Source organism: Mustela erminea, chromosome X (genome assembly GCF_009829155.1).
Source record: "Mustela erminea isolate mMusErm1 chromosome X, mMusErm1.Pri, whole genome shotgun sequence".
Lineage (NCBI taxonomy): Eukaryota > Metazoa > Chordata > Mammalia > Carnivora > Mustelidae > Mustela > Mustela erminea.
In genome coordinates, this window is record NC_045635.1 from 39,375,824 (window position 1) to 39,390,109 (window position 14,286).

Below are 14,286 nucleotides of genomic sequence, written 5' to 3' on the forward strand. Positions count from 1 at the left end.
TCTTTTGTAAGTCAACTGGCTGCTGAACCATCTCCTGTATCTGTGGCTGGCTTTTAGGAATTAAGGGCAGGACTTGCATGCTTGTCTTTATTATAGTCAACCTAAAAGTTTTTCATTTAAAATCATTGGGTATTTAAATCTACATCAATTTTCAAAATAAATAAAAATAAATAAATAAATAAATAAGTTAATTTTCTCGACTTTAGCTAATCTCCTAAATTGGAAGAAAAATCGTTTATTTAAAAGTTCCCTGTATTTAACAATTCTAAAATATTAACAAGTGTCCTGTTTCAGGTAGGCCTTGACCAGTTCATCATACAAGACTATAATGTTTAAGCCTTTTTAATGTTAACATTAAAAAAGCACATGTTACATGTCTGTGTTCATAAGCTCTACGCTTCATCTTTCAAGGTTTAGAAATAGAGGGTAATGACAATATCACTGTTCTGAGGTAACTGATTTTTCAGATAATAAAGATAAAGCAGATACTGAGCATAAATTATATTAAACATTGTGGAAAATGGTACTGTAATGGGAGGAAGACATTGAAGTTCTCTACCTAGCTGGGAGGATCTTAGTTTACTCTACTTTGATTCTGGTATTTAACGATTAACTTTATTTTCATTCTCCTTGTTTTTTCCAGTAGGTGGTAGGGATTATGGGTGTATATATCACTAACTATAAACAGCCATAGGATGTAACAGTGATTTTTGTGAAAGGCATTGTTCATCCCCAGGGCAGGATACTTCATTATTTTTATAGGCTTTTCATTTATAAACAGAACTTTTGCTTTCCTGATATGTGGCATAGGGATCAAATATTCAATTATTTTTAAACTTTAAAAAAAGATCTAGCTCTACTCTGCCCATTAATGTGTGTCTGTTTAAATAGAAATAAAAATTAAAATGAAATAATTTAAAAATTGACTTGCTGACTTCTGCTATCCATGTTTTAAGTGCTCAGTAGCCACATGTGTCTAGTAGTTAGCTTATTGGGCAACACAGATGATAGAACATTTTTATCATTGTAAAAAGTGCTCTATTGAATGATGCTGATATAAATACAAATGATTTAAATGCAAATTTCTGACTATCCTCACATTGAAGGTAGGGTGAATCCTAGAGGAAATCATAATAATTCTTTAAATGACTTGTATAAGAATAGAAATGTTATAGGTTAATTATGAAAAATCTAGAAATATAGGGAAGTAAAAATAACAAAATAAAGTTTCTACGTGACTTTCTATTAACATTTGTTTTATATTCTAGTCCTTTTTCTTCCTCCCCATGTGTGTACACGTGGGGATGATTTTACTTGTGCACATTTCAAGTAAAAAGAGCAAGAATATAAAAGTAACCATTTTAACAGTAAATATTTTTGCTTTATAGACGTTTCCTAAACTTTGTTCTAAATCTAAACTATCTTCTATGTTTGTAGTTAGCCTTTTGACTAAAAATGTTACTATAAAAATACTGTTTCATTCTGGATTATTGTATGAGTTAAGAGTATAGGAAATTATCTCCGGTTATTTATTTTCCTTTAAATGCTCTTTAAAAAGTTGTATTTGCCTGTATCTAATACCAGCATTTACCTCAAACCCTTCAAATAAATTCATGAAATTTCACTATGAAATGGTTACACAAGGCACTTGGAAACTTTATTCTGACTTTTTGCTCATCTCCATCCCATTTGATGTTTGGCTCTATCAGCATCATCTTTGACCACCAAGATTAGCTCATAGGTGCATGTTGGCTTTGTTGGAAATTTTATGAATTTGTTAATGAAGCTTGAGAGTATAGGTAGACGAATTTAAAATCTGCCCATTCTGGTTTTTACCTTATGTTAATGCTTTGTGATAATTCATTTTGGATGTGTTCCTTTGTTTTATGGGAAGTGGAAGATAAGGCAGTAAGTGATCATGGTAGTGGAGTTAAGGTATGATGGTAAGACGGAAGTATAGATGTTGCCATCTTTTTGCTTAAATCATTACATTTCTTCATGTTTATATCTTGAATCCTTTTTCACTATGAAATCATATTTGCTTATAAATTTAATGCTCATCAGCAATAAGAAATTACCAGGGAGGAGGAGTAGGAAAGGTTTCTAAATAACTAAGAGTTTAAGAAAAAAAAATAACTATTTTAATTGAGTGTTTAATTTACAGTGGCATTAGCTTTAAAGTCATTCATTTTATGTAAAATTAAGAATTGTAATAGTGTAGCCCAGTAATTTTGTGAATTTCTCTGGTATTAAAAAGTACTGAAATATATTGTATTTTTGTGCACTTAACCATCTGCCGGATAGGATTATATATGACGTAAATAGGATCTTGAAATTTCATGCCTCCAAATTATAGTAATTTCTGACACTTCAGTGTAGTATTCAGACTCTTTTAATTATAGGGAAGCAGAATGAATAGTTTCTTATGGTTGTGATTTGGTACATATGCACATGTAGATAGCTAAGAGTGGAGTAGGAACTGAAGACAGCCCTTTGTAAAATGTCAGGCTTTAAGGACAGTAAAGTCATCCCAGAATTTGCCTTGTTTAGGGTGGCTTCTCCAAACTTGATGAGTATGTATATATGTATGTGCTTTGCATAGGTAAATTTTAGGATATACATTTTGAAATTGTCCATCAGAGGCCCTATATTTTACAAGAGAGTAAAAATCAGAACATTTTAAGTGGGTACTTTGCATCAAATGGTCTTGAAGTGATGGTGAAAGGGATTATTTAGTAACAGAAACTATTCTAGTCCCTTTCTTTGTGGATACCAAATCTGGGAATGTACCCAGATATTTGAGAAATCCTATACATTTCTTTCTTTAGTGACTCCAGGACGCATTCTAACATTGTAGAGTAAATTGTTAGCAGGTAACTTTTGACAAAACTATTTGGGAAGCTTGAAATAATCCTGAAAGAGTGCTTTTTACTTAGCGAAGGAGAAAGTAAAGAAGCAATTATTAAGTACCTATGGAATGCTAAGCAGTGTGATAAATGCTTAGAGAAGTATTCTGAATTGAATCCTTTTGTCTGCCCTCTGAGTGTTATTAAAACGGGAGAGGCAGAGAGGATAAGTTCCCCAGGATCTCCTGTAGCCAATGAGAACTGGAATTTGTTAAGGCTCCAGAAGTCTGTTCTTTCCATTGTTCATTTTCTCTTGCAGTCTCTGGGATTACAAAAAAAGAATAATATGCTTAAAATAGTGTGTTATTTTTTTATTCAGGGAAGAAATAGTGAGAGTGAGTACATTTACATGTATTCGAGTAAGGGTGAGATGAAGACTAGAGTTAGAGTGGGCTTAAAGCACATCAAGAGGTGACGCTTGAAAGGCAGTTTATGGTAGTTTAAACTGATAGAGGTTATGACAAAAAGTTGTTCAGTATAAATGGTAGCTATTATTCTTACTCTGGAGATTATCTGAATTTTTACGTAATTGAATAAAGTTCTTTCAGTGTGCGGGAAAGGTGGATATTATCTGTTTATATCAACAAGTACCACCATAATAGTTTAGATGTGCAGCTTATGAATACAGTTACCAAAGTGCTCCGTATTTGGCAAGTATTTCTGTTTTAGATAGGAAAAGCATTTATGCCATGACTTAGTAGCTCTTCAAATAAATACTTAGGTATCTGAAGAACACTGCATTGACTGTGTCTGAGGTTGAAATGAAATATATTGATTTCTTGGGTGACTGAATAGAGGATATACACATTACCTCAGGAAGGGAATATATTTTAGGGTTTTACCTTTTTCTTAAATGTTTGTATTTTTTATTTTTAGGCTGTTCGCTGCTACGAATCTCTAATCTTAAAAGCTGAAGGAAAAGTGGAGTCTGATTTCTTTTGTCAATTAGGTCACTTCAACCTCTTATTGGAAGATTATCCAAAAGGTAATTTTTTCCCTTATTCACTACTATTTGATTTATATATATTTAAAATAATTATAGTTGTTTGTACTCTACCAAAGATATTACCGTTTTTATTTCTAAGAAATTGTAAGCTTGTGAACATCCTAAACAATGAGGAAGAAAAATGGGGTAGATAGAAATGTGAAAAATTCATGTAACTCTATGTAAATTATCAATAAGTTGACCAGTTTAACTGATAACCATCACCTACCTGTGCACTACCACTTTGTTCTACCTTGTGAAAAATCCCTGCCCTTTAAAAGTCATTTAAAAGCTCTACCATAGTAGAGAGTGAGCCATAGGGGTTCCTGGGTGGCTTAGTCATTAAGCATTTGCCTTTGGCTCAGGTCATGATCCCAGGGTCCTGGCATCCAGCCCCACATTGGGCTCCCTGCTCAGCAAGGAGTCTGCTTCTCCCTCTGTCTCACCCCCTTGCTTCTGCTTGCTTGCTCTCTTAAAACGTAAGATTTTTAAAGAAAAAAGAAAAAAAAGGTGAGCCATGGATCGACACTTTGAAGAAGTAACAACGACTCAATATTTCCCCTCTTTATCCTGACTGTAAAACTTCCATTGTAGCTAGAAAATAATTTGAATGAAAATCTGATCTGTAGTCATTGTAAAGATAAGCAGCGCAGAGAGATGATCATATAATGAGCTTGAGCATTGGAGAAAAGAGGTTTTTTACTCACTTAAAATTTTTTTCCTGTAAGAAATGAGTTAAATAATTCAAGACAGTCCCCTAAGATGTGTCCCTTTTGTAGTACCATGCTGCTGATGCAGACGACTGTTAGTTTAGGAAGAGAAAGCACCCCCAAATACCACCCACTTTTCTAATATCAAAGGCAAAACCTATAGCAAAGAAAAATTGTATCCTTATAAACAAGAACATTTTAACCTTCTGATGATAGTGAACATCTGAATGTGGACCAGATAAACATAGTATACTTGTTTTCCACAACTTTATTTAGTGGGCAGAACAGCTGGCATGTTTCAGGGCTGGACTGAAGGATTGTTGCTGTTTAATGTTGATATTTTATAATGCCACTTTCATATTAGGTCAAGTGAGCACTTTTCCTAGTGAAAATTCAGTTTTTGTTTGAGACAGGTGTAACATGTGGGGTTTGAAGTTAGGCTTATTTCTCAGCTCATCTCCATTGTTTACAGTGACATTATCGTTAGCATAATGTATATATAACCTCAGAGCTTCAGTCTTCCAATCTGAAAAGCCAGAGATAAAAGGGTTTGGAGATTGTTATGTGAAACTGGTTAGTACTTACGAAATGGCTTCAGGATAATAGGTATTAATAATTACTTAACACTGTCAGATTTTTTAATTAAGACTAACTTATTTAAAGGAAACCGTTTTACACAAAAGTACACACATTCTCTGTACAATATAATTTTTAAATTCTGCATCTTGGAGAGCATGCTATTTTGTGTGTGTGTGTGTGTGTGTGTGTGTACATATATACACAAACATATATATATAATACTCTTTAAAACTTCATTAACCTATGAACTTAACTATATTTTCCATTTATAAAATGTTTGGCTGTATGGGTATGAGTCTAGGGATATTTGTTTTATTCTTTCCTGGATATTTTTTGGAAGTAAGGTGGGACATATGGCAAACTAGCTGGCAGGGAGTAATCTAATAAAATGGGAGCAGAGAATGGTAACTTAAGGATTTAAGTCCTTGAAAAGAGGTGCTTTGAGACCCATTTACTGTCATGTAGATGAACTGGCCATTGATAGCTAGGCAGTAGTTCAGTTATTTGTAATAGGAAGAAGAGGAAGGTGAGAATGGATGCGGAGGTATATATATATGTATGTATGTATGTATGTATTTTAGTATGTTGTAGTATTTCAAGCTGATGGCTTCTGTTACTTTGATTTTTTTCTTTAATTTTCCTTGAGTCTTTATTGACCATATTTCCAAGTTACAAAAAACATTCCTTTTTACATACTAATTATTAAATTCTTTCTGTCCACTCTTCGCCATCTTCCTGTAAGTTCAAAATTAGAGCCCATCTCTAGTAGGCCTGTCCACACTCCCATCACCCCTACCACCAGTTTATGGAGACATTGTCACCTTAGGCTGCTTCCTCCTCCTCTCTTTGGAACCCATTGCAAGGTGAGAACCTCCAGCTTCAGCCAAATAGACATTTAGTTTTGGAGAACAGATTATAAACCATAACTTTTTAGGGAGTACACATAAGCCATACAGTGAACATGTGAGTAAATTGCTCAGGTATACGTATGTAGGGGACTTACTGGCCCATTATTCTGAAGACACTTCTTTAGTTATAGTACTGAGTCCTCTTCTTTGTGTGAAATTTTCTGATCTTGGGGTTCCTTGTGAAAAACTACTTCTACTTTTGAAGTACAAAATCGTAGGATGTGTTTTGTGTACATTCTGGACTGTACTTTTTGTCCTTATTTGTCATTGTGATACCATCTTGCTTCCTGCCTTATAGGAATTCCTAAACATTTCTGATCTGCAGATGGTATACTTTATCATTACTGTTACGGATTTGTTCATTAAAAAACATTTTCTGTCATGTCAGATGAATTTGAAACAGAAGGAAAAAAAGATTTGCTAAAACAGGTTTTTTTTTTTTTTTTTTTTTTTAATCTTTCTGGTTTGTAATATGTTTGAAGAGTTTTAAAAAAAAATTTCTGTCACTTGATTTGGTCATTTGGCTTCTAGGAATTTATTCTTAAAAACTAATTGGTTGGGGCGCCAGGGTAGCTTGGTCAGTGAAGTCTCAGTGCTCTTGGCCTATTTGTGGGTTGGATTCCTTTGGATTGAGTTCAGCATACAGGATATTTAGTAAGGAGTTCCTTTAAGATCAGCACTTGTGGAAGGTAGAGGGGAAAGAATTGGGTTGAAAAGAGGAAGAATTGGACAGAGGTGAGAAGTTAAGCTGTGACAGCCTTGGCTAACTCCAAGTGGAGCCTTGGAGCTAGAATGGCCCTTCAGAGCTATCCGAGGTTGGGTAAAGATGACCAGGTCTTTATACTCCACTCCATCCTTTTGATACTGGGTATGGGCCAGCCTGGGAGGGAGTGTGACCTTGGGCAAGGTGGCTCTGCACCTAAAGCAGCTCACTGTTAGAGGCTGTCTGCAGGCAGGACTCCTGTTATTCCTTCCTAGAAGTGAGATTTGAATGATTTTTTAGAGTTTCCTGTACTTCCTTTGCCACTCCTAACCCTGAAGCTAACTCATTAGCCTTTGCTGAACCAAACAGCTGATGGCGCTGTTAGACTGCCTTAAGCCATTAGATGGGACAGTGATTTCTCTTCTTTGGGTTGCAAAACAACCTGAGAGATGGAGAACCCTGGACTGAAGGACAGGCGTATATATTCTTGCAAATATATGTGATGGACCTTAGGAGTAGTATAATAGAAATTATATGTAATATCTGTAAATACGTGTGGCAAATTATAGGTAAGGACAGTCACTAAGTTAATTGCTTAGAAAATTAAGTAGCAAATTATCTCAGAGTACACATCAAAATTCTAAAAAGAAATTATGAGGTAGGAGACTTGGGAGATAGTAAGAAATCCTGAAGTAAAACAGTTAGTTGAAGGGGAGATATAGTAATAACTCATTCCTGATATTAGCATGAAAACCATGAAAATTAAAAAAAAATAGTTTCTTTGTGGTTTGTTATGAGTTGGAAGTTTTCTCTGAAATTCCCTCCAGTGATTGATTTTTTTCTCCCTTTCCTCCTTCCTTCAAGTAATTTTCTCATTTTGTTGCATTGTCTATCACTTTTGGACAAAATATATTTTGGTTGTTTTAGTAACTCAGCAGTTACAGATGGCTAGGGTGAGTTTGATGCCAAGAGTTGCTAGTGTGAAGAAGTCTTAAGTCAGAATTGGTGAGCTCTCTTTGTCTTCTCTTTGTCGTTCTTAGGTAGAAAGACAAGACTCCATCCTAGGATATATAAAATATAAGAACATAGAGTGGTTATTTTCCAATAATAGATCTTCTTTGGCTTCTTCAGAAATTACCCTTTTCTTAATCCTTGCATGATTTCCTCTTTATTGTTGTAGCTGTTAGAACTGAAGGTTGTGATTCTTTTTTTTTTTTTAAAGATTTATTTATTTATATGAGAAAGAGAGAGTGCACACATGTCCATACAAGTTGGGGAGGGGCAGAGAGAGAGGGATAGAAGGAATCCCAAGCAAACTCCCTACTGAGTGTGGAGCCCTGTGTGACCCTGGGGCTCCATCCCATGACCCATGAGATCATGACCTTAGTAGAAATCACAAGTCAGGCACTTAACCAACTGAGCCAGCCAGGCACCCCTGAAGGTTGTGATTCTTTTACTCTTTGTTTAAAACTCCTTTCAGATAGAATCATTGGAATTAGTTTGCATTGTATATATTTTTGCTATACAATACAAATTTGTGTTGAGATAGTAAGATAAAATGAAATAAAAATACAAAATACTGACCTATACAGGCACATAATATTCATAGAATGGATATTACGTATGTCTCTAAAAACCCATTACAGTCAAGGTGATTGTTCGTATGTGGTCATTGCATTTACTCATTGCATCCTATTTCTTTGTATAACTTCATTTAAATGTATTTAGTGGTTTTCAAACTGTGATATCTATGTTTAAAAAAAAAATCACCAGTACTTCCACTCCTTCCATTGCAGTTTGGGAATCACAAGTTTTGTTCAGTTCACTCATGGTCTAGAATTAGAAAATGCATTTGAGAAGTATCCAAGAAAGCAAAACAGTGACCATAACTGAGGTTGTCAGAATCCTATGTCTAGGCAATAAGCATAAGTTATAGTAGCTTAAAGAACCAGAGAGCTGTTGCAGAACACATTGAAGGAACTCAAAACATATACTTTGTTTCTGTTATAGTAAGCCATATGTGAGGTGCTAAAGATCTTGAGGAGTATATTAATTTTTTTTAAGGTTTTATTTATTTTAGAGAAAGAGATGTGAGAGCAAGGGGAGGAGCAGAGGGAAATAACCTCCAGTGGAGTCTGACATGGGGCTCCATCCCACCACTCCGAGATCATGACCTGATCTGAAACCAAGAGTCAGATGCTTAACCAACTGAGCCACCCAGGTGCTCCAGCTATATTAATTTAATAATGGCAGTGTGCATTAATTATAGTTGAAAGTCTCAGTGAAGGTGCTGATGAAGCAGTAAAAGATTATTTGTTTTTTAGCTTTTCCAACTTTCTGTCTGGTTGAATCTGTAATATTAAATCTTTGCAAATGTGTGGAGAAAAGGAGATGGGAACAAAGGTCTGTTGTGGATACTGTTCACAGGGTTTCTCAAATGTTAGCATGTGTTTAATACGTATTAATGCTGCATAAAAGGGAAAAGATGTGTTTTGGGCAGTCACAATTTGAGAAGGCAGAAAGCGGAATTTGAGAAGGCTAGTGAGCGGAATAAATCAGTCATTTATATATAGTGAAAGTTAATATAAGCTCTCTAAGATATCATTTATCCAGGGTATAAATGTAACCTTTCAGTCTAGCCTCGATAACAAATGAAATAAATCAAATAAATCTGTTGACCTAATAACTTTAGGCAACCACAGCCTGTTCTGGCCTAAAGAAGGCAGTCAGTGCAACTGACAAATTTGAAGAATGTCAAAGAAGTACATCCTTTCCTTCCATACCTAGACACATTGGGCTAGGGGGTGAAAACAGAAATGCTGAGTTTTGTCTGCAGTTAGTACACAGTCTAATATTAGGAATATAGACTGCATTTTAAACCTTCCTTCCTTGCATTTCCCAAGGCTATCACCTTTAAACTACATTGTTGTTTCTTTTCATCCCACACTACACGTATGGACTTGTCATCAGGCACACTGTCTTTTCTCTTGTTCTGATAACCTTAACTCAAAGCCATAATACTTCCAAGCATGAAGTTTCTGGTATCTACTGAATGTCTTAACTCTCTTTACTCCCTCACTGTATTTCTCTGGAAATCTCTCTTTTTAAAATTCCAGACAAATTATAATAAGACTTTGAACTTCTCTTTTTATTCTTCAGTTACACCTTATTCTTTTACTGAAAAAACTCTTTAGGCTGCTTGTAACTTACAAGGAATTAACTTTAATCAAATAGCTGGATGTCCACTCATCATCAGGGATATGTAAATCAGAACTATAGTGAGATTCCACCTCACACCTGACAGAATGGCCAGAATCAACAACATAAGAAATAATGTGTGGGTGAGAATGGTGGACAAAAGGGAACCCTTGTTCATGGTTGGTGGGAGTGCAAACTGGTGCAGCGACTCTAGAGAACAGTATGGAGGTTCCTTAAAAAGTTAAAAGTAGAACTATCCTATGATCCAGCAATTGCACTACTGGGTATTTACTCCCAAAAGACAAAAACACTAATTGAAAGGGATTCATGCATCCCCATGTTTATTGTAACCTTATGTACAATACCCAAATTATGGAAGCAGCCCAAGTGTCCCATCAGTAGATGAAAGGATAAAGAAGATATGGTATATATAGACAATGAAATATTATCCAGGCATGAAAAAGAATGAAATCCTGCCATTTGCAACAGCGTGGGTAGAACTAAGGAGTATAGTGCTGAGCAAAATAAGTGGAAGACAAATGCTATATGATTCCACTCATATGTGGAATTTAAGAAATAAAACAAACGAGTAAAGGGAACAAGAAAGAGGCTAACCAAGAAACAGACTCTTAATTATAGAGAACAAAAACTGATGGGTACCAGAGGGCAGGTGGGTGGGGGTACGTGAAATGGGTGATAGGGATTCAAGAGTATACTTACCATGATGAAAAAAAAAATAATAAAAGGCTTAATGTCAGTCTTTTAGGAAGTGGTGAGAATGTATGTTTACCTAAAGCTGCTACTTTTCCTACCGTCTCCTTCCTGGGAGTTCTCATTTGATAATGTTGACCATTTCCCAATTTTAACATAAGTACATTTATTTTAACATTTATATGAATTAATACGTTCATTGTTTAAAGAAAAATATTAAAAGATCAATAACCATAGAAGGTAAACAGCCTGAGAACAGAGCCATGTGTTTGCTCACATCTCTATTTCATTATATCTGGCATGGTGCTAGCCACTTAATACTTAAGAAATATTATGTGAATGTATTAAAGACCCATTGGTATTTTATCATAGAGAGACACTTGTTTTTAAACATTTCTGATGCAAATCTTCAGAGACTTTTCTATCACAATAAATTTTCAACATTTGAAAATTGAATTAAACTCTGCTACTTTCTTTAACCTGGTGTATCGTGTTAATTTCTCCATCTGAGAAACACACTAACGTTTCCATTTCCTATATAGTATCTATTTTATAGGTAGAAGAGTTCTTTATTGTCTGTGTAGACTGTTCTTTCCTTTTTTGGTACTAACTGTTCTCCATCCTTGTAGCTAAATCTGCACACATCCATGTTTATGTTTTTAGAAGGAATACTTTGATGTGGTGGGCTTACTGAGCGAAGGTGTGTGTGTGTAGTTAATCCTTTAATAACATGGGTTTGAACTGCAAAGGTCCACTTAAATGTGGAATTTTTTTCAGTAAATACACTACAATACTGTAAATGTATTTTCTCTTAGAATTTTCATCATATTTTATTTTCCCTGGCTTACTTTATTATAAACCACAGTATATGATACATGTAACACACAAAATATATGTTAATCGACTTTTTGTTGTTGTGGGTAAGGTTTTAAGTTAGCAGTAGGCTATTAAGTTTTTCAGGAGTTGAAAGTTAAGTGTGAATTTTCTACTGTTGTGCAAGGATTAACTGTATTAAAACTTTTGACACTGCTAAAGTAGGCTGCAAAAAATTTTTTACTAATTTATGCTTACAGCACTAGTAGAAAGAGAGAACTGCCTACTTCCTTAAAATTTTGCCACTTTTGGCTATTTCCCTTATTATAACTGAGTATTAACCATTATTATTTAGTTTTATCATTTTTATATGTGAAAAGCTGTATAGCACAATTTTGAAGTTAAAGGAGGGCTATGTGTAATACCCTCTCCCATCTGTATAGGTCATTCTTTTATTCTTGATAATTTCCTTTTTTGTTTCCTCCTCTTCTCCTATCTTCCCAAGGTAAAGGGTAAAATAAAGGAGATTGTGTGAGAAAGGTTACACTTAAGTTGTTATAATAGTTAAATTTAACTTCTCATTGTTATTTTTTGCATTTATTTTTTTTAGACCCAGCTTCTTTGCCAGTTTTTAAATACTCTTTTAAATTATATTTTCTTCTTTTTTAATCTAAAAGACTAAATAGTCTTGTTTAAAAATGAAACTCAAAATTATGAAAAAATAATTTGAGGTCTGTTCATAAATAAAGTTGGTTCCCAGGATTAAAAAGATCTGAGCTTTGGAATTTGGTTGATAGAGAGTGGATATTAGTATGTTTGGGCACACCATTTTTTGTTAAGTGGCAAAAGGACAGTCTTTCCTGATGTAATGGTAAAAAGATTTCCTAGTAGGATGAAGAAGGACTTCTTGAACCAATAGAGAACCCAGGGATCACAAAGTGAAGATTAGATGATTCAGGGAAGGAAGAGCCTAGTAAGATAATATGCTACAGTCATTGCGAAAAAGGTTTTAAGTATTATAAGGATGTCCAAACAAATGATTTCCTTTATTCTCTGTTAAGGACTTAGAAAAGTCTAGCTACAGTGAACCAGGAATTCTTTTTCATGGATACGTAACTGACTTAGAGATTTGAAATGACTTTGCTTTGGTTAGAAGGATTTCACTATAGAGATTCTGGTGATGGGTACTTGTATAGTCTATAGAGTTCTAATGATTTATTTGAATTAGGAATCATAAAATATGTTAAGATTTTTTCTTAAAATAGGATGCTAGGCCTAATGGGGTAAGGTATAATTGGAAAGGTAAGAAATGCTCATGGAAGGAATGTCTCATTTACAAATCTGTGCTTGCACTTTGAAGCATTTACTTTTTTGACTTTGAATTTGAGAGTTCGTATTTATTTTTTGGTTTACCATATAGTAGTATGGATGCTATGTTTCTCCCAGCTGATAGTCACATAGGCTTCTTGGACCTCGTGTTTCATTTACTTTGGAGGACACCATGCTATCTCTTTAAGTGCACTGCCAATTCTAAAATGGGAATTTTATGAATTCATGTAATATATATTATTAGGTAGGTTATTGGAAACAGGCTTTCCAAGGTTGCTGGAATCCCAGAACATCATTGAAAGGCAGTCCGGATTTAATATGGTGAGTGCACAAAATTTTTAGGAACCCTGACTTTTACTGGTTAGGGTGATTTTGGTACAAAAGCAAAGACCTGATTCTAGCTTAAATAATAAGCAAATTGATTGCCTCCCATAAGTGTAAGTTCGTAGGTGAGTTGTATACTAGGCCTAGTTTGCGGTCTAAAAGTATCCAGCTACTTTCCATTTGTTTTCTCTCCTATCTTCTGTGGGCTTCATACTAAGAGTAGTTCCCTTTGTGGTGGTATTTAGTGATATATAGGTTTCCTTGTTTGCATCCAGTAATAGAGGGAGAATACCTTTCCTATGACTGTCTTTTATAAATCAGTGATGGTTTCTGGACACAAACCTTGTTTGACTATTTTCTTCCAGGTAGAATGATAAGTTGGATTGCTTTTTTTTTTAGAAGACCATTAATCAGTGACCTTTGTGAGCTAGCAACAATCATGTGAAGAACTAGAAAATGCAGGATAGTTTGTAATCAATTTTTCACTATAACTGGACATATTTCTAAATGCCCTTCCAAGGATAGGTTGGTTGGCATCATCTAATGCCAAAAAAGATGAACATTATTTAAATAAGTTACTTGTTCAGATATATGATGATGCTTTTGGGTAATGCTTCTCTAATTTGAACATGTTTAGAAAGTTCTCTGCTTTGTATTCACATGTATTTTGGCTGTTTACTGATAAACACTATGAAAGCGTTACACACACAGTTCTAGAAAATATTAATTTGCATTTCCCCCCATTTTTATCTACTTAAAATTTTACACTTTTGAAATCTTTTATTTGAAAAAATCTTAAGTCTTTTTTAAATTGAGGTATACTTGATATATAACATTAGTTTTAGGCCTTGAATAATATAATGATTCAATGTATATATTGCAAAAGGAGCACAGTAAGTCTTCTTAGATCCATCACCATAGTTAAAAAATTTTTTTCTTGTGATGAAAGCTTTTAAGATTTACTCCCTTAGCGACTTTGAAATATGCAACACGGTATTGTTAACTGTAGTCACCATTGCACCATTACATCCCCATGACTTATTTATTGCTGAACAGTTTTTTAAAAAGATTCTCTCTACCAATTCTAATGTGTGTATGTAATTTTCAGTTTATTTTGTTT

At 34.4% G+C, this 14,286-nt stretch overlaps 1 protein-coding gene across 10 annotated transcripts in view; it reads left to right on the forward strand.

Moving 5' to 3' along the window:
- Positions 1-14,286, forward strand: part of KDM6A (lysine demethylase 6A) — a 202,579-nt gene that overhangs the window by 61,966 nt on the left and 126,327 nt on the right. For all 10 annotated transcript variants that reach the window (XM_032331483.1, XM_032331484.1, XM_032331486.1 and 7 more), the window contains exon 3: positions 3,783-3,891. In XM_032331483.1, coding sequence (XP_032187374.1) covers positions 3,783-3,891 — 109 coding nt within the window. The remainder of the gene's footprint in view (positions 1-3,782; positions 3,892-14,286) is intronic.